Raw genomic sequence first — 21323 nt, 5'->3', positions numbered from 1 at the left:
AGATACTTCCTTTTCCTTCTTGAAGGTTTTAGGTTAGATTAGGTAGAAAAAAATTTATTTCCTGATAAATGTTTGTGTCCGTGTACTAATTTACTTATGACAAGATAAAAATATTGACATAGAGTTAGTGAAATCATAAGCTGGACCAAGGTTTGTTTACAAGTTAAAAAAACAAACCTCTTTAGTTATCTTTAAGAAGTTGTATAAAGGAGTTGCCATTTAACAAAGTAGCTTATGAATGCATTTCATCTTGGTCAGTGTCACCCCTTTCAACATTCTCATTCATCCCTCCCAACTTAACCCTTCCTTCACTCTTCTTAATTTCGGAGGATATACATTGAATCCTTGACTGTGTTTTCCTCTCCTTCTCCTCTTTGTCCATCTTTTTCCTTTTGATCCCACTTTCACCCCTTGGGGAAAGTGGGTCTCCCACCCTATGGGAGACCACAGAGTCCATGTTTCTTTGGGTCTGGCTCACTTCACTTAGTATAACTTTTTCCAAGGCCTTCCATTTCCTTACAAATGGGGCAATGTCATTCTTTCTTATAGAGGCATAAAATTCCATTGTGTATATGTACCACATTTTCCTGATCCATTCGTCTACTGAGGGGCATCTGGGTTGGTTCCAGATTCTAGCTATGACAAATTGTGCTGCGATGAACATTGTTGTGCTGGTGGCTTTAGTGTGTTCTTGTTTGTGGTCTTTTGGGTAGATGCCCAAAAGTAGGGCTGCTGGGTCATAGGGAAGCTCTATGTTTAGCCTTCTGAGGAATCTCTCCATACTACTTTCCAGAGTGGCTGAACCAGTTTACATTCCCACCAACAATTAATAGGGTTCCCTTTTGGCCACATCCCCTCCAACATTTGTCATTGTTAGTTTTCTTAATATAGGACATTCTTACTGGGGTGAAATGGAATCTCAATGTTGTTTTGATTTGCATTTCTTTCATGGTGAGTGATATAGAGCACTTTTTCATATGTCTCTTGGCCATTCTCATTTCCTCATCAGAGAAGTCTCTTTTTAAGTCTTTAGCCCACTTGATGAGGGGCTATTGGTTCTTTGCAGTTTTGTTTTGGAGGAAGGTAATTTTTTTAGTTCTGCATATATTTTAAATATGAGGCCTTTGTCCATTGTATGGCCAGTAAAGTTCTTCTCCCAATCCGTGGGCTTTCTGTTTATCTTGAAGGCTATGTCCTTTGCCTGCAGAAGCTCTGCAGTTTGATGCAGTCCCATTTGTCCAACCTTTCTTTGATTTGTAGCCTTTCTGGGTCTTTGTTAAGGAAGTTCCGTCCTGTGACAAGGTGCCCAAGTGTTTCTCCTACTCCTTCCTTTAGTGTTCTCAGGGTATCTGTTTTGATTTCAAGGTCTTTGATCCATTTGGAATTGATTTTGGTGCAGGATGATATATAAGGATCTAGTTTTAGTTTGTTGCATGTGTAGAACCAGTTTTTCCAACACCATTTGTTAAAGAGGCCATCTTTTTAACAGTCTATTTTTTTAGCTCCTTTATCAAAGATTAAGTAGGTGTAGTTCTGTGGGCTCATTTCTGGGTCTTCAATTCTGTTCCATTGGTCTTCAGGCCTCTTCCTGTGCCAATACCAAGCTGTTTTTATTACTATAGTTTTATAATACAGCTTGAAGTTGGGTATTTTAATTCCTCCAACACTGTTCTTTCTGCTTAGGATTGTATTTGCTATTCTGGGACTTTTATTGTTCCATATGAATTTCTGGATTGCTTCCTCTATTTCATTAAAAAATGGTGTTGGGATATTAATGGGTATTGCATTGAATTGTACATAGCCTTTGGCTATATTGCCATTTTGACTATATTAATCCTCCCAATCCAGGAGCATGGGAGGTTTTTCCATTTCTTTAGTTTTGCCTTAATTTCGTTTTTCATGTTTTTAAAGTTTTCATCATAGAGGTATTTCACTTCTTTGGTTAAGGTTATTCATAGGTATTTTATGTGATTTGAGGCTATTGCAAAAGGAGTTGCTTTCCTGATTTCAGCCTCGGCGTTCCGGTCATTAGCATATAAAAAGCCATCGATTTTTGTGGGTTTATTTTTTATCCTGCAACTTTGCCAAAGTTTTGGATCAACTCTAGCAGCTTGGGGTAGTGTGTATCGGGTTCTTTATTTATAGGATCATGTCATCTGTGAAGAGAGAAAGTTTAACTTCATCTTTTCCTATTTAGATCCCCTTTATATTTTCTTCTTGCCTAATTGCTCTGGCTAGGAATTCTAGTACTATGTTGAAAAGAAGGGGAGAGAGTGGATATCCCTGTCTTGCTCCTGATTTTAAAGGGAATGGCTTTAGTTTTTCACCATTTAGACTGTTGGTTTGTCATAAACTGCCTTGATTATATTCAGGAATGTTCCCTGGAATCCCAATTTTTCCAGGGCTTTTAGCATAAATGGGTGCTGGATTTTATTGAATGCTTTTTTCCACATCCAGTGATATAACCATGTGGTTCTTTACCTTGCTCCCGTTGAAGTAAGTGATGGATTACATTAATTGACTTGCATATATTGAACCAACTTTGCATCCCTGGGATGAATCCAGTTTGATCCTGGTGTATGATTTTTTTGATGACCTGTTGAAGTCGATTGGCCAGAATTTTATTGAGAATTTTTGCGTCAATTTTCATCAGGGTAATCATCTATAGTTCTCTTTCCATGATGAGTCCCTGCCAGGTTTTGGAATGAGGGTTATACTGGCTTCATAGAATGTGTCTAGTAGTGAACTTCCTCTTTCAATTTCATTAAAGAGTTTTAGAAATATTGATGTGAGTTCTGTTTTGAAGACCTTGTAGAATTCTGCTGTGAATCCGTCTGGACCTGGGCTTTTCTTGGATGGAAGATCACTTTTTGCTGTTTCTATTTCAATGCTGGATATGGGTCTGTTCAGAAGCTTTAAATCTTCCTGGTTGAGTTTAGGGATATGAAATTTTTCTAGGAAATCATCTGTTTCTTCCAAGTTCTCAAATTTGTTGGCATAAAGGTTTGCTAATAGTCCCTTATTAGGGTCTAAATTTTGGTTGTTTCTGTGGTGATGTTACCTGTTTCATCTCTTATCTTGTTTATTTGAGTGTGCTGCCTTCGTTTTTTGGTCAGACTTGTTAGGGGGTCTGTCTATCTTGTTGATTTTTTCAAAGAACCAACTCTTTGTTTTGTTGATTCTTTCAATGGTTTTTTTCGTCTCTAACTGATTTAATTCTGATTTGATTTCAATTATTTGCTTCCGTCTATTGACTTGGAGTTTGGCTTCTTGTTCTCTTTCAGGGAAATTAAGGTGCTTCCTTAAATTATTGAGTTGCTGTTTCTCCAGTTTGTTGGTGTATGCACTCAGAGATATAAATTTTCCTCTAAGTACTGCCATTGCTGTGTCCCCAAGGAGCTGGTACTTTGTGTCCTTATCTTGGTTGAATTCCATAAACATATGAATTTCCGTTTTAATTTCTTCAATGACCCACTGATGGTTCAGAAGTGTGTTGTTTAGTCTCCATAAATTGTAGGATTTTCTGTGGTGGCTGTTTGAATTGAACTCTAATTTTATTCCATTGTGGTCTGAGAGAATGCAGGGAATGGTTTTGATGCTTCTGAATTTGTACAGATTTTCTTTGTGCCTGAAGATGTGATCTATTTTGGAGAATGTTCCATGTGCTGCTGAAAAGAATGTGTATTCTGTTTTTGCTGGATGGAATATTCTGTAGAGGTCGGTTAAGTCTAGTTGGTCTATGCAGTTGTTTATTTCTGTGGTTTCTTTGTTCAGTTTTTGGTATGTTGATCTCTCCAGAGGTGATAGTGGAGTGTTAAAGTCCCCCACTAAAATTTGTTTGGTTCTATGAGTGTTTTTAGAGTCAGTAGTGTTTGTTTGATGAAGTTAGGTGCTCCTGTATTTTGTGTGTAGATATTTAGGATGGTTATATCCTCCTATAGGAGAGATCTGTTTATTAGGATGTAGTAACCTTCTTTGTCTCTTATTACCATTTTTTATTTGAAGTCAATTTTATCTGATACTAGGATGGCAACACCTGCCTGCTTATGGGTGCCATTTGCTTGATAGATTTTATTCCAGCCTTTCACTTTTAGAAGATATTTACTTTTGCTGGATAGATGTGTTTCTGGGAGGCAGCAGAAAGATGGATCTTGGGTTTTGATCCATCTTATGAGCCTATGTCGTTTGATTGGAGAATTAAGTCCATTAATTGAGAGTTGAGAGTTAGGATTGAGAGATGATCGTTTGTTCCTTTCATTATATCTATCTTGTTAACAGCTGTGTCTTCCCATTTCTTGATCTAATATTCTGGTTTTCTATTTAGGGTTCATTTCTCTGTCTGTATTGGGATCTTGATTATTTTCCCTTTACAGTATATCTTTGAGGATTTTCTTTAAAGCTGGTTTGGTGGAGATATATTTTTTCAGCTTTTCATTACTCTGGAAGACTTTTATTTGACCTTCGGCTATGAATGAGAGTTTGGCTGGGTACACTATTCTTGGTTGGTAGTTATTTTTATTTTGGATTTTGTATACCTCATTCCAGGCTCTCCTTGCTTTCATGGTCTCTGCTGAGAAGTCTGAGGGTAATTCTGATTGCTTTTCCTTTATATGTGATTGTTTTCTTCTCCCTAACTGCTTTAAGGATTCTTTCCTTGGACTCTATTGATCCTGTTTTGATCACAATGTGTCAGTGGGATATCCTATTCTGGTCTGGTTGGTTTGGGGTTCTTAATGCTTCTTGTATCTGTATAGTCCTATCCTTCTGGATATTTGGGAAGTTCTCGGCTAATATTCTGTTAAATAGGTTGCCTATTCCACTAACTTCTTTCTCCAGGTTTTCCTCAATACCTATTATCCTTAAATTGGGCTTCCTGATTGTGTCTTGGAGCTCCTGGAGTGATCTGTGTTGTCGATTGGATTGCTTTTTTTATTGATTTTTGATCTTTCACTCTAGATTCTAGGGAATCTTCAGATCCTGAGATTCGCTCCTCTGCTTCAGCTAGTCGGGACTGTAGGCTAGCTACTTGATTTTGAATCTCTTTTCCTTCTGACTGATCTTTCCTGATGATTTCCATGTCCTTGCTATAATTATCTCTTAGGTCCTGCATGGACTTCTTTACTTCATTAAGTTGGTTTTGAGTGTTGTCTCTCAAATCTTTTAGCTGGGTAGCTATCTTTTCATTTGACTCTTGAGTTCATTTATCTTTCTATTTGTGGAGGTCATGAAATTCTCCATTAATTTTTGCTTTGTCTCTTCATGCTCTAGAATAGTTGACTGAAGAGATTCAAACTTTTCATTTATCATATTTCTCAGTAGACTTTGTAGAGCATTTTGAGGGTTCTCTTCTATGTCTTTGATTGACTGCTCTGCTTCCTGCTTGTTTTGAGTCAGAGGTAAGACTCCATTGTTTGCCATCTTTCTTGTGCTTCTTCTGCCCATTTGGATTGGTAATCCCAATCTACAAGCACGCTTTCTCTGCAATTTTGGCCCGACCGTGCTCAGCCTGTGAGCCATGTCTGTCTGCCGCCATCTGGAGGATTTCTCCCTGGTCTCCATTGAGTGCTTTAGCTTCATGGAATGCGGGGTGCTGTGCCAGTGCTGGCACTGGCATGGTGGCGGGATGCCGCCCGGAGTTCAAATCTGTGTTTTCAGACCAGCAAAGTCAATTTTTCCTTCCTGGCCAGAATCCCTGTACTGTTATAGCTTACTTGGCCTGTCTTTCTAGGAGTAGAAGTTTCTCTGGGGTATGAAAACTGCGATGTCGGACGGAGCCTAGCTAGAGCTCTGCTGCTTCTCCGCCATCTTCCTGGAAATCTCATCACTTTCACCCCTTTCAAGTACCAGTTTAACCTAGGTATTAACAAGTGAACTTCATCCTAGATGTGAAACCTAAGAACAGGAAACTTGGTATTTGTCCCTGCCTGTTTTTCAAGGACAGTATCTGAGGCCAATGCAACTGATTTCAGTTGAAAAATACAATGCAACTGATTTCAGTTGAAAAATACAATGATAATTTTATGTTTTCTTTTCTCTAAGGAGGCATTAATGTCAAACACACTAAGCTGTTAGGAGTACAGTAGGGCAAAATATTGTGTCTGTAACTACACTATATTTATGACATACATAATTTATTTCATGGGGACAATAACATTGTTTAATAAATTTCTGACTTTAAATACTACATATATATGCATACATTGAAATTGTTGGGAATATAACAAGCACAACCCCTATTTTTTCTTTTGAAAATTGTTTCATGTTTAATCTGAACAATTAAGAGTAGATCTGAGGAAAAGTTGCTATTACATCTTTTGCTTCTTTTTTCCCTCTCTCTTTCACACCTTCCTTTTCTTCTTTTTCCCTATAGGTTACTAAAATCCTAGAAATCACAATAGTCAATGATGCTGAATTTGAACTCAGGGAGCTCTTCATGATCTCATTAACCAGTGTAGCTGGAGGTGGCAGACTTGGTGATGATGTTGTGGTCACAGTTGCCATTCCACAGAATGATTCTCCATTTGGAATATTTGGATTTGAAGAAAAAACTGTAAGTGAAATCAATCAGTGGAGTGAGTAGCTATAGGCAATTTGTAGGTATAGTTTCTGTAGAAAACTGTCGTTTAATTTTGTTTAGAAACTTCATCACGATTCACTTAAAGAGTCATTGGAATTGGCCACTGAAGTAGAAGTAAATCCCTAAGCTATTCACAGAGTTGACAATAATGAGAAGAGTAGTGTTAATATCAGGCATTTCCCATGGAAACCAGTTCCTTTCGATGGGGTATAATAAACTCATGAGCATGTTTTATCCATGCCTTATGTTTTCTGTGAGTCTCATTGATGACCAGCATCCTGGTCACAAGGTGGGATTTGGCCATGAACCTAGATATTGCATTAGTATAGTTTATTGATGAATTTATGAGTAAATACTACTCATTGTTCTGGTACTTTATTGTGACTTTTATCAAACAAAACATGATGGTCACCTTAGCTTGTTCATTTTTCCATATAACTTTCCTTTAGTTTCTCATTAGCTATTTCAAGACCTGCAAGTGGAATTCCAAATAATTTGTCTTAATCTACTAGGGGAAAATATAAAGCTTAACCAATCATGAGAATGAAATACTTTTGCATTTTGGTTGACTACTACTGAACTGTCACTACATCTTCCACTTAAAGCACTCGAAACCCTATCATAATTACTTTTATGATTTGTGTTTGTTTTGTTTTTTGCCAGTCCTGGGGCTTGAACTCAAGGCCTGAGCACTGTCCCTGGCTTCTTTTTGCTCAAGGCTAGCACTTTACCACTTGAGTCACAGTGCCACTTCTGGCTTTTTTCTATATATGTGGTGCTGAGGAATCAAACCCAGGGCTTCATATATATGAGGCGAGCACTTTACCACTAGGCCATATCCCCAGCCCACTTTTATGATTTTTGTTATAACCATTACTACTTACCCGTTGAAGGAATTTCTAAGATAAAACAGTCGCGAAAAATTTTAGGCACTTCCCATATACTTAAATAGTCTGTCTCCACATTCCATAATTATGTGGTGGAACATATAATTTCCATTCTGAAGTCAGTGATAGATACTCAATACTTTATCTGGATCCCTTTTGACTAATTTTCTCTGATGCCTCTTATCTATGCTGTGCTATGGCTAGGAGTCTAAATTTACAACTTGTCTGCCTTTGCTGAGCCTCTCAGATGCTCCAAAACTAAATGCAGACTAATAATTGTTGAATGATTTGGTTGCTGAAAGTTCAATGTCAATTCCTTGGAAAAGAAATAAACATGTTTGTAAGGAGTAGTGAAGTGCTCAAAAAATTGTGAGAGGAATATAACGAGGGATTAAAAGTTTCTAATAATTTTAATATCCTCAGAAAGACATTATTATTTTTATCATATTACTTCTTTGATATATGCAATATTCTACGCATAATTTTACTACAGATCAGAATAAAAATTTAAATTTAAAACATACTTTTGTTGGTTTCTGAGCTTAGATAAAAATGAATGGCTTAACATTCAATTTAATCTTCCACTGGTGAATAATAATGTAATAATAGTTTGTAATAATGTTTTTGCCTTCTACTTCATCTCAGTAGATTTCTTCTTTCTTGAGGCTCTGACTTCCTCTAGGTCCTGAGCACTGTGTTGTCACCTGACTAGTGAGAAAGAGGTTATGGAAGATGGTGGGGAAGGCTAAGAGTTGGACAGCCACACATATCACCTATAGTCTATTGACAAATTTCAGTTGAATGCTCCACCTAATTGTAGGAGAAGATAGGAAATGCCAGGTAGTTGAGTGTCCAGGAAAGAAATGATACTGGTTTTGGTGAAACATATTTTTTTCTTGCCACGTGATTATAATATCCCATAAGTAACACAGTAAATCCAAAACTGAAATAGTTGCAACAGATGTATGGTTTTACTTATTTCTTCAGTTATTTATCATTTATTTTAGTTATTTGAAAACTTTTCCCTACTGAACTTTATTTCTTTTAGGTAATGATTGATGAGTCCATTTTGTCTGATGATCCTGACACATATGTGACACTCACTGTCGTTCGATCTCCTGGCGGAAAAGGAGGTGTCCGACTTCACTGGATTGTAGATGAGAAGGCTAAGGGTGACCTCCATCCTTTGAATGGGACACTTGATTTTGAAGAGGTACATATAACCAGCATCAGGAAAATCAGAAGGGTGGGGTAGAGATGAAATGAAAACTGCCTTTCTTTCACATTTCCTCTCTAGATTGAGAACAAAATCAGTCATCCAAACCAGACAGCATCTACTACTACCTTCTTTTCATTTCACCCCATTTCTCCCCTTCTGTAGTCCTGGCATATGTTGATCACCAAGCTTGAGACATTTTCCCTTCAAATATGCTTTCTGACTATTCTGATTATTCTAAAATAGTGTTTTGATACCACAATAACACAACCTCAATGACAATCTCAAACTCAGAAAAATTCAGAATTATTAATGCTCATTTTCACTTCACTGATGAAATGATTGAGGTAGTACTATAGCTGCCCCCAAATGAATTAGAATACAATTTAGGAATTGGAAAGAGGAAACAATTCATCTTGTGTTTGTCTTTGCCTTCCACCATGAGAACAATCAAGGGTTAACAGGTCTCTTCCACTTTCAAGCAGGACCATAGGAAAGGTACTTGTAGGTAGTGTGTGATGCTACCCTTGCAAAGTAGCACTCATCCTACCGACATTGCATTTTGTAAAGTAGAAACTCAGAACTGAAGTAGACATGGAGAGGATTGTTGATGAGGACAGAGACTCAGCAGCTATGTTTGGTGGCACTGAGTGCACTCTCTGTGGTCCGTGAAGCCTTTGTGGCCCATGCAGCCTCTGTGGTCAATGCAGCAGCTTGAGTCCTTGTGGTCACTGTCATCCCTGAAATATGAATTACATATTTATTCACAGCTCCACACTACCATGTGATACCATGCAACTTTAGGCCATCTTTATAATATTACTCACTTTTTAGTTTCCAAAATGCAAAATGACAGTAATTGCTTAGTTTCCAAAATGCAAAATGACAGTAATTGCTTACCCTGAACCAAGGTTCATGAAGATTAAATGAAATAGTGTTTGCAAAGAATCCCCACAACACTCTGACACTTTCAAAGTGCTTTAAAAAAAGCTGACATTTAGAAAATTTCAAATAAAATAACAGGTTGCTACCTCAACTTCCTGTAGTGAAAGTCAACTCCCTCTCCATTCCTTCAAAAGCAATGCACTTTCATGAAATAACCCACAGTAGTAGGTACTCCTTGAATTGTTGCTGTGTACTACTGTTGTGCAAAATAGAAATACATGGTCACAAATTTAAGAGAAAAAGTCATTCAAATAAATTTCAAAAATCTTGATTGAATGAAATGAGACTTTTGTGAATTACTTTTAGAGGCTTTGTGCCTAAGTGCATTTGAATTTCTAGTAGGAGAAATTTTCTGAGTCTATTTCATTGTGAAGTTTCTCTGTCACCTTCTTTAAATTTTATTTTTTAAACTATCTTTAAGAAATTGTGTAAAGGAGTTGCCATTTAACACAGTAGTTCATGAATATAATTTATCTTGAATAATGCCACCCCTTTCAGTATTCTCACCCATCCCTCTCATGTTCACTTTTTTCTTTACTCATCATAATTTTGTAGGATACACATTGGATTCTTGATGGAATTCTCCCCCTCTTCTCTCCTTTGGTCCACCCTTTTCTCCTCAATCCTACCTCACCCTTTTCAAATACCCACTTCTTGGTGTTTTATTTTATGGAATTTTGCTTTTTTAAGGAATTACATTTTTTGAGTTCTGCTTTGAACCTACTGTATTTCAGTTAATCCATTTTATATACACAAATTGTATATACAGTTATATATTACTTGCTGTATTTACATATAAGTTTATAGGCTAAATCTAGCTTCTACATGTAAGGGAAAAAGGGTTTGTTGGGTTTTTTGTTGTTTTTTTTTTTGTTGTTGTTGTTGTTCTTTGGTCTCTGTGGCCCTGACTTCATCTAACATAATTTTTTATAGGTCTGTCACCTGTTAAATCTCAGAACATTCATTCATCGCTGTCTTTTGTAACCAAGTTCCCAAACTATGGACTGAAATTATCATTTGCACACACACTCTCCTCCTGTGATAAGTTACTTGTTTCTTGAGAGATGAGGATCATGTAACATGACAAAATTATTATAAATAGTAACAACTGTGGAGGGTAATATAAACATATAAAATATAGTAGGTTCTTGTGTTTCATGATACACATAATCTTTATATTATTCATGATTCTGAATTTGTGAATTCACCCACTCACACACACAAAAAAAACGTAATTGCATTCCACAAATCCATATGGTCCTAGGACTGAATGAATCTTTTGTATTCATATTAAGAGTAAAGATCTATCTTGCCTGATTTTCATATCTTCACTGAGGTAGAGGAAGAGGGCCATGTCTTGACTTCTTGTTTTACCACTTATAAGCCTCTAATAATAATAATAATATACCTCACATATGTGTGCATATGTATATACATATATGCATTCTGTTTAGTATTTTTTCTTCATTGTGTGTTAATGATTTCACTGTTTAAAAGGACTTTCAAGTATCATGCTGCAAGGTAGCATTCCTGATTCCAAGAAGTTTGTGATGCTCCATAGCAGAAAATATGTGTGTATCAGATAAGCTTCATTCAGCTGACCTACAGTACATGAAAAGGGTTTTGAAATGACGCAAAAGTTTTTGCCAGCATATAAATGTGGATAGCCAAAAAGTTTCAGTATAAGAATTTGGGGGTAACAGATAGCATTTCTAGTAAACAGGCAAATTCAGAGCTAGAAATGGCTAATGATAAAATGAATCTCAATTATACATAGTAGCATCTCACAAAAATGATTGTGCATGTAAACACAAGACTTTGTGACAAAAACCATGAAGGTCCAAAGGAGCCCAGCTATGATGGAAATCAATAGAACTACTTCTTGATCTAGCTATAATATTCCTGGGTGCATACCTGAAAAAAAGATTCGGTCACCATAAGACAGAGATACCTGCCTAGCCATTTTATTCTAGTATTCTTCACAACAGTCTTAATTATAAAATCAGCCTAATTACTCAACAACTAATGAATGGGTTAAGAATGAACGGTATAGACACACAACAAAATATAATTCAACCCTAAAGAATGGAAAATTTTTGTAGGTGTGAGAAAATTGAATGGAAGTGGAGATCACGATGTTAAGTGAAACAAGCTCAGAATGAGAAAGACAAATATCTATGATTTTTTTTGTCTCTATGCAGAATATAAACTTAAAAAAATGACATAGAAGAAGAAAGGAACCTAAAGGGTCCAAATTTAGAAGTTGTATTAAATCTTTCTTTCCACATTTCCCATGAAGAACCTAAATTGGAATAGGTGCTTGTGGCTTATGTCTGTAATCCTAGCTACTCAGGGCTGAGATTTGAGGATTGAGGTTCAATGCTAGTCTGGGAAGAAAAGGTCCACAAGACTCTTATCTACTGTTAGGCACCAAAAAGCCAAAGTACAGCTGTCTCAAGTGTTAGAGCAGCATTAGCCTTCATGTATAGCACCCAGACTGTAAGTTTAAGCCCTAGGACCAGCACAAAAAAAAGAGAAGAATTCTAAAGTGGAGTTTATGACCAGAGCTCACTTTTATACAGTAATTCTCATGTAAATGGTATAGTTTTAGAAGGGTGTACTTAGAAACACTCACGGAACATTCACTTGTTTACTTTGGTTAAATGGCACGTGTTGTTACTCTCACTTGGGCAGGCTGAGTCTCAGAAGACCATTGTGTTACATGCCTTTCGGGACTCCCTGCTGGAGGAGGACAAGCATTTCACCATCCAGCTTGTCTCAGTTGATGAGGTAGAAATATCGCCACTAAAAGGTAAGATAAATGAACATTTTGGAAAATTAAAAAGTAGAAACTCAGAAAAAAAATGTAATCAAACAATAGTTACAAAGACAATGTTAGGCTGTATAATTCCTAAAATGTTTGCCAAAATATAGAGATGACATTTCCACCAGTATTATAGGAAAACAATTTTTAAAATTCTTTCCTTGTCATACTCAATGTTCTTTAACTGATGTTAGCATGGCCCTAGGTCAAGTACTTCAAACTTTGTTAGCTTTTTTTTTTAATGTGTTTGTTGCAGCAATAATTATAAAATAAAATATTAAAGCCTTACACTTGGCCCAATAGCAGGAAACTGGATAAATATAACAATACTAGACAATCATTACACATGAAACAGAAAAGTTCTAATTACATCATTTACTTTTCAAGTACTAATAATGATTGTTTTACATTAAAAACATATCTATAGTGATCACATTAGTTTTGTAGAAAAACATTCTTTTATACTTAATATATTATTATGTTTGATATTATAGCCTATCTACACCTAAAAAAAATTAGGTAAGTAGTAGATACATTGATATTTCAGAAATAGGAATTGCTCTAGCCTCCCTGTGGTCCCTATGGTGGCTTGTTTCTTGGATCTGTGAAGATTAATGGTCCTAAGAATGTTGTATTATTGTATTATTGTACAAATGATTATTATTATGCATGAGAAATTTTTAATGAAAGTGTGCTTATTTTTTGGTTTGGGGTTTTTTGTTTTGTTTAGCACAGGTACTAGGGCTTGAATTTAGGGCTTGGCACTCTCACTTGGCCTTTCCCCCCACCCCCAATGATTGGTGCTCAACCACTTGAGCCATATGCCTCCAATTCTGGCTCTTTGCTTATTATTTCAAGATATGAGCTTCACAAATTTGTCTGCCTGAACTAGCTTTGAACTGCAAACCTCATATCTCAGCCTTCTGAGTAGCTAGAATTATAGACATGAGCCACTGCTGCCTGTTAAAAGCTTAGTTATTATTCTTCCATGACCTTTAGTACATTCGAAACTTATTTTTCTGCCACTGTTTTTTTTAAACTTCTGTACCTTTTTTCTTGTACATAAGTGTATCTGTTTTTTGGAGGGTGAGGGGGAAGTACAGAAATGGGGGGACAAAGAGAGAACAAGTACATCAATGATGCTCACTTGACACTATGTTGAAAATGAATTATACAACTTGTGGGAGAGGGAGTATTGGGAGGAAAAATCTGGGAGAAAATGAAGGAAGAGGTGACACTGTTCAAAAAGAAATAAATGTACTCATTACTTGCCTTATGTAACTATAACTCTTCTGTACACCACCTTTCCAATAATAAAAAAAGGTCTGTGATAGAACTTTCTATGCTCAAGAAAATTTTTTTAATTGTAAATCACATTACTTTAGATATGTAGGGTCACTAGTCTTTCTACATTTTAATTTATTTTGCCCTATTTTAAGTAGTACTAGAGATTTAACTCAGATTATCACACTTGCTAGGCAAGTTTTCTATCACTTGAGCCAGGCCCCTGGTCTTTGGTTTGTTTTGTTTTTATCTTTGTTTGTTTTTTTTTGGTTTCAGATAGAGTTTTACATTTTTTCTTAGGTCACCTTCAAACCATAATTGGAGTAGTTGGGATTATAGGAGTGCCCCACCCCTCCTGGCCCTCTTTCTACCTTTTAATCAAGAATCCTTTTCAGCAAGACTTGTCACAGAACCATATCATTGTGCCACATTCTTCTACAAGTCTTCAATTAGATTCATTATATATGTTGTGTTAAAGTGACAGGGTTGAGGACACAGGCCAATGGGAAGCACAAATGACAGTATTTTAGGGATCATATAACTCCTTTACCAACATAAAGAAGTTCTTAATATGGATCTAACTGGCATTGTTTTTCTTGACCCATTGCAAAGAATTTGCAATTACAATAGTCTACTTCTTTTGGTTACTCAACCCTAATACATGTTTCTGGAAAACAATTTCTTCAAAATCCTATGAAGTCATAATATGGATACTCATATTATTGAATACAGTCTTATCATCTTTGTTATTAGAAATATTATACTTTTACAAATATTTCCATCCAAATGGTAGTCAGAAACTTAAAAAAAAAAGTGAGGCTGGGAATGTAGCCCATTGGTAGAGTGCTAGCATGCATGTAGCCCTGGGTGGATTCCTCAGCATCACATAAACAGAAAAAGCTGGATGTGGCACTGTAGCTCAAGTGGTAGAGTGCTAGCCTTGAGCAAAAAGAAGCCAGGGATAGTGCTAAGGCCCTGAGTTAACACACTTCAGTTCTGGCAAAAAAAAACAAACAACAACAAAAAACTGTTCCTAAGCATTCTTGCTATTGTAACACAGTCAGCAGACAGACTGAGCAGCAAGGCTGTGAGACATACAGTGGTGGTGGTGACTTTCCTGCTCATGGCAGAGGACCTTGTATCACTGAGTGCTATGAGGTGGAGGGTACTTTTCAGCCTCTTTCATAAATATGTCATTCCCCAGCCAGGGCGCAATACTTTAGTATCTCAGCGTGCTTTAGGATCCTCTGAAAAAGCAAGGATATTAGTGGCTGACTCTGATGGTCAGAAGTATTAACTACTTAGCCTCTGTGCATAGTTTTGTATAGTTGCTTCCAAGTGTGCTGTGTCATTTTCATCTTAGGTAGTGCAACCATCATCATCCGAAGTGTTAAAGGAGCATCCGGAGAAGTTGGCATAGCTCCATCATCTAGGCATGTCCTTATTGGAGAACCCTTGGCCAAATATAATGGGACTGCTTACATCAGGTAAAGCTTCATTATTTGTCTTGGCTCATGGGTCTTTATGAGGTTTTAGTTCAATAAGAATCAAGTGCGTCATCCTCTGCACACACATAGAGTCCACACATTATATTCATATATATGGTGTCATCATGTGGAGAGTAGATCAAGCTATATGCAGATTAAAAATGCATCCTGACATTAATATAATAGCTTACTGTTTTTATTTCTTCACTAATGTCAGGAGCATTTTTGGCACTGCACTATGGAAAGAAGTTATGCGCTATTATGCACAGAAGATGTGTGTACTCTAGTGCGGACTTTAAAAACAGCTTTCTGGTTTCCCTTAAATGTTTAAAAAGTTTCAAAAATAAAAAATATATATGCATCCTGACATATGTAGAAGTAAGGAAGGTTTTAGACTTGGTAATTTGCATAATCTACACCAAGGAAAGCATAGGGGGGCTGAGAGGAGATCTATGCATTCAAAGTTTATTCTGTCATTAAACATGTGATCACAGGAGTTATTTCATCTGTGAGGATCCCTCCCTCCCTCCTTCCCTCCCTGCCTCCCTCTCTCTATACCTCCCTCCCTCCCTTCCTTCCTTGTTTGAACTCAGGGCTTTGTGCTTACCGGACAAACTTTCTGCTATCTGAGCCACACCTTCAGCCCTATAGCTCTTACTGTTTTTGAGTTAAGGTCTCATTTTATTTGACTAGAGCAGCCTGGACTATAATTCTCCTATTTATTCTTCTACCATAGCTGAAAAGAGAGGCACATGCCTTGTTTGTGGGGGAATTTCATGAAATGTTGAACCACAATCCTACTAACCTCAGCCTCCTGAGTCACTAGGATTACCATCATGCTTTATCTCTCCCACATTTTTAAGTGAGGAATAGGACAACCATCAGTTAGGTACCTAGATTTTATATGATGGTTTATCTTTTTTATAATTATCTAAAGTTAATAATTTGTTATTTGTTGAGAAGTAATACATATATATGGTAATATAGATGCATGAGGTGTTCATTATTCTTTAAAGAACTAACTATATTATGGCTTTCTTATTTTATATTGTTTATTAAGTAAAGGTAATGTAATAAGTATATGTATTAATGTATATGGGTGTATATGTATGTGTGTGTGTGTGTGTGTGTGTGTGTGCGTGTGTGTGTGTGTTGGTCCTGGGGCTGGGACTCAGGTCCTATACACTGTCCCTGAATTTTTTGCTCCAAGCTAGCACTCTAGCATTTGAGCTGTGACTCAATTTCTTGCTTTTTGGCAGTTAATTGGAAATAAGGGGCTTATGGACTTTGCTGTGAAGGCTGGCTTTGAACTGTGATCCTCAGATCACAGCCTGTTGGGTAGCTAGGATTATAGGTGTGAGCCACTGGTGCCCAGCACGAACACTCATCTTTATTTCTTTAAGGTTCAAGTGGTAGAGTGCTAACCTTGAGCAAAAGAAGCTCAGGGGGCTGGGGATATAGCCTAGTGGCAGGAGTGCCTGCCTCGGATACACGAGGCCCTAGGTTCGATTCCCCAAGCACCACATATACAGAAAACGGCCAGAAGCGGCGCTGTGGCTCAAGTGGCAGAGTGCTAGCCTTGAGCGGGAAGAAGCCAGGGACAGTGCTCAGGCCCTGAGTCCAAGGCCCAGGACTGGCAAAAAAAAAAAAAAAAAAAGAAGCTCAGGGACAGGGCATAGACCCTGAGTTCATACCTCAGGACCAGCAAAAAGAAAAAAAGAAAAAATTTCTACTTTCAATGTTCAGTTTTGGTCAGTATTCGGTCAAGATAGATTTATGCCAAAATATACTTTGGATGTTATTATCTTGGAATTCTGAGACTTTCTATTGATACATAGTTTATTGATATGATTATTTAAAGGCATAATATTCTTGGTTACTTGAAGTATTGAAAGACAACAACAAATATTTAGGAAACGGTGACATTAATGAAGATGTACTAAATATGCATTTGTATGTTGTTCTAGCCTTGTTCGTGGCCCTGGGACTCTGGGGAATATCACAGTATTCTGGAAAATATTCCCTCCTTCTGTGGGGGACTTTCTTGAAACAGTAGGAAAAGTGACCATGCGGGATGGACAATCTGTAGCTACTGTAGTAATACAGGTATTGGTGCTGCTGGCTGCTGTGAGCCCTTTAATCCATGTGTGTCAGTGGGTGTGAGTGTGTATGCATGATTATGAGTGTGACTGCATGTAATTCTGAGTGCTTATGTGATTGTATATGTGTGGTTTTATGTAAGTGACCATGGGATTGTGTGCAATTGTATGTGTGTGAGTGTGCATATGACCACAGTTGGGGGTGGGCAGAGGTTAATGGTAGGGAATCTACAGCTGTTCTTTAGGGATAGGCACTTTTCTTTATATTCTGTGTTGATGGCTCTTTGTCCTGCTCCAGGCTTTGAACGACGACATTCCAGAGGAAAAGTATTCCTATGAGTTTCGGCTCACGGCAAGTGAAGGAGCTGAGCTGAGCATCACCAGCCACTCCGCCAACATCACCATGGTGGCCAGTGACTCTCCCTATGGCCAGTTTGCATTTGCACAAGAGCAGCTCCAAGTGTCAGAAGAAGCACAAGAGGTGGGTGTGGTGTGAAAATATTCATATCACTTTGAATTAATTTCCTCCTGTTACTGCTTTAATATAACTTATAGGATATTGTAACTTTGATTTTAATTTCAGCATAATCCTGCTAACGAGACTCTTTAGTTACAGGTAACATTGTCCAGTCTTCAGATTATACTCTTCCCATAGGTCAACATTACCATTGTCCGTTTTGCTGGACACTTTGGCCTCGTCGCGCTCAGGTATGAGACAGTGAGCAGGACGGCAGAGGCAGGCTTGGATTTCGTGCCTGTGTCTGGGGAGCTCATCTTTGAGGCTAGGGAGGTGGTGAAGAGTCTGCGTGTTGAGATCCTTGATGATGACCAACCTGAAGGCCCTGAGGAGTTTTCTCTCACAATTACAAAGGTGGATCTCCAGGGAAGGTAAAAAAAAAAAAAAGAGGATTATGAAAAAAAAAAAAATGAAGAGAGGGAGGGAGGGAAGGAAGCCAGGATAAAAACTGCACTGTGTACAGATAATATTAAGCCATGTGGCAATTCTCTGCCTCCTTAGATTTGTAGTGTTAGGGCATAAACAGAAAGGGAAGATAAGTACTAAGGGCTATAAAATTATTTTTTGCCATTTTCTCATTTAAAATTCCATGAGCATGGTAAGAACATCTTTTGGATGGGTGAATTAATTCAGGCTGTCCAGAGAACTAACCAGGGCATGAATATCTTGCAACTGGTTGAGCAAATGGCCTAACCCTTTTCTAGCTATTCCATCCCCTGGGGTGGCAGCTTTTGCTTTTCCTCTGTCTCTTGCGGGAGTGAGACAGGGTTCCCTTGTACTATGAAGGCCACGTTTCTTCTCTATGGTGAAGGATGTCAATACTCATCCCATAGTAGTTTTTTTTTTGTTGTTTTTTTTTTTTTTTTTTTGCCAGTCCTGGGCCTTGGACTCAGGGCCTGAGCACTGTCCCTGGCTTCTTCCCGCTCAAGGCTAGCACTCTGCCACTTGAGCCACAGCGCCGCTTCTGGCCGTTTTCTGTATATGTGGTGCTGGGGAATCGAACCTAGGGCCTCGTGTATCCGAGGCAGGCACTCTTGCCACTAGGCTATATCCCCAGCCCTCCCATAGTAGTTTTAAGGTGGGGAAAATCCATACTCAGAGATAGTGCACCTTAAAAAGGCATCATGTGTTCAAGGAAAACCAGAGATGAATAAAGTTTTCATCCCTGGTATAGTAGGCAGACTTGATGGGCAGGGTGAACAATGCCCTAAGCATCCTGAAGTACCCAATAATGGAGCAGCTCTGAGATGGAGTAGTACAGGATGTGAGAAAGATGCTGCTTTATACTCTTGAAGGAATTATTTGTGCATGAAATATTATTTCCTTCCCTACCTTTCCCACCCTCCCTCCCTTCCCCCTTCCTTCATCCTTTCCTCCCTCTCTTACTCTTTTCCTTCCTTCCTGCTTTCTTTTTTAACTTTCTCTTTCTTTCTTTCTTTCTTTCTTTCTTTCTTTCTTTCTTTCTTTCTTTCTTTCTTTCTTTCTTTCTTTTTCTTTCTTTCTTTCTTTCTTTCTTTCTTTCTTTCTTTCTTTCTTTCTTTCTTTCTTTCTCTCTCTCTCTCTCTTTCTGTCTGTCTGTCTGTCTGTCTGTCTTATGCCATTCTGGGGCTGGAACTCAGGGCCTGGGCCCTGAACTTGGGCTTGTTTTGCTCAAGACTAGAAATCTGTCACTTGAGCTGCTCCATTTCTGGCTTTTGTAGTAGTTTATTGGATAAGAATCTTGCAGACTTCCTTGGCTGGGCTGGCTTTGAATGGTAATCCTCAGATCTCAGCCTCCTGAGCAGTTAGAATTATAGGCATGAGCCACCAGTACCCGCTTTTATTGCATTTCTTTTTTTTTTTTTTTTTTTTTTTTGGCCAGTCGTGGGCCTTGGACTCAGGGCCTGAGCACTGTTCCTGGCTTCTTCCCGCTCAAGGCTAGCACTCTGCCACGTGGGCCACAGCGCCTCTTCTGGCCGTTTTTTCTGTATATGTGGTGCTGGGGAATTGAACCTAGGGCCTCGTGTATCCGAGGCAGGCACTCTTGCCACTAGGCTATATCCCCAGCCCCTTATTGCATTTCTTATAAAATGTTTTAAGCTGAAATATTTCACTCAGTAACTTAAGTTAAAAAGTATATCCTCCCAACTGGAAGTAAATATTTTTATTTCAAGTATACTTCAAATATTAAATTTCCTGGTAATGAATGTGCTGACAATAGTATGAGTTTCTATTCATATGAAATATGTTAAAATGTCCAATGACAGTTACTGTTTGTTATTGTAATTCAAGAAGTGAAATTTGGTAAAAGCTGTGAGATCGTATTTATGTTACTGGTTAACTAGAACATGTGAAGATTCTTAGCACCCTTTTATAAGTGGATTCTGTTTGGGCTTAATTCTGGGAAATATTTTCTTCCTTTCAGACAATTATTAGATTTCCTTTGATCTGAAAAACTAAGTAGCATGGTCCAGCATGTGGCTTTTTACCTACTCACTGGGATCTTAGTTGTTTGACTAGAACCCCCAACCTATCTCAGAATACCATTGTAACTCTTATTGTCACTTAATATTTTACTCTTCAATTTCCTAATTGTACGTCAGAGATAATCTTCTTTCATTGTTTCCACTCTTGGTAGGTTGCTGAATGGGGAATTGAAAGGCAAACTAAAAGATTAAAGTGATTTAATATCATCTTTTAACTTCATGAAATTAAGTGGCATAAAGAATTGCAAGTGAAGCTTGTTTAATGAGAGTGATAGTAGTTTTAAAATGTCTTTGCTGTGCTATACTGTTATATGTTGAAAGTGTCCTCTATATGAAAGCATACAGGCAATAATTCCAATTCAATTCAAGTATCTTCTTGAATCTTGATGGTATAAATAGAGATGTGGTGCCCATTAAGCTCTTTAGAATAAGCAGGCCAGCCAACAGTGAGACCTCAGGCCTGCTGATTACTGTTTTGGAGTCCTGCAGCCCTTTTGCAGCAGGTCCTCAGCACTAATCCCTGGAGGTTTGTTTTAGGATAGCCTCTTCCACATTTCCTCCTTTCTCACATCAATAATTGGAAATAAAACATTTTCAAAGCATTGTTTCTGGACAGAGTACTTTAATGTTGAGAGTCTTTCAAAAGCAACTTTAAAAGGTATCTTAATGTTGAGAGTCTTTAAAACATCTTTTATAAGCCAGGTGTCAATGGCTCACACCTGTAATCCTCATTACTCAGGAGCCTGATATCCGAGGATGTAGGTTCAAAGCTCAGGCCAAAAAGTTTGTGAAATTGTTATCTGCAATTAACTACCAATAACCAGGAAATGACTCTGTGGCTCAAAGTGTTATAGCACTAGCCTTGAGCACAAAAACTAAAAAAATAGTACCCAGGTCCTAAGTTCAAGCCCCAGTGTGGACACACACACACACACACACACACACACACACACACACACAGCATTATAGTAGTGCATAAAAGCAAGACTATCAAAAAGGACCTTTCAATTCATAATGAGGAA

General features: G+C 37.8%; 1 protein-coding gene across 1 annotated transcript in view; it reads left to right on the top strand.

The window, feature by feature from the left end:
• The window catches only part of Adgrv1 (adhesion G protein-coupled receptor V1), a 496777-nt gene that overhangs the window by 143452 nt on the left and 332002 nt on the right, over positions 1-21323 (top strand). The window contains exons 57-63 of the mRNA XM_048331390.1: positions 6371-6550; positions 8513-8677; positions 12320-12437; positions 15097-15220; positions 17188-17326; positions 17618-17800; positions 17975-18207. Of these exons, the coding sequence (XP_048187347.1) occupies positions 6371-6550; positions 8513-8677; positions 12320-12437; positions 15097-15220; positions 17188-17326; positions 17618-17800; positions 17975-18207 (1142 nt within the window). The remainder of the gene's footprint in view (positions 1-6370; positions 6551-8512; positions 8678-12319; positions 12438-15096; positions 15221-17187; positions 17327-17617; positions 17801-17974; positions 18208-21323) is intronic.

Source organism: Perognathus longimembris, chromosome 22 (genome assembly GCF_023159225.1).
Source record: "Perognathus longimembris pacificus isolate PPM17 chromosome 22, ASM2315922v1, whole genome shotgun sequence".
NCBI classification, from domain to species: domain Eukaryota; kingdom Metazoa; phylum Chordata; class Mammalia; order Rodentia; family Heteromyidae; genus Perognathus; species Perognathus longimembris.
This window is presented reverse-complemented; position numbering and strand designations above follow the sequence as displayed.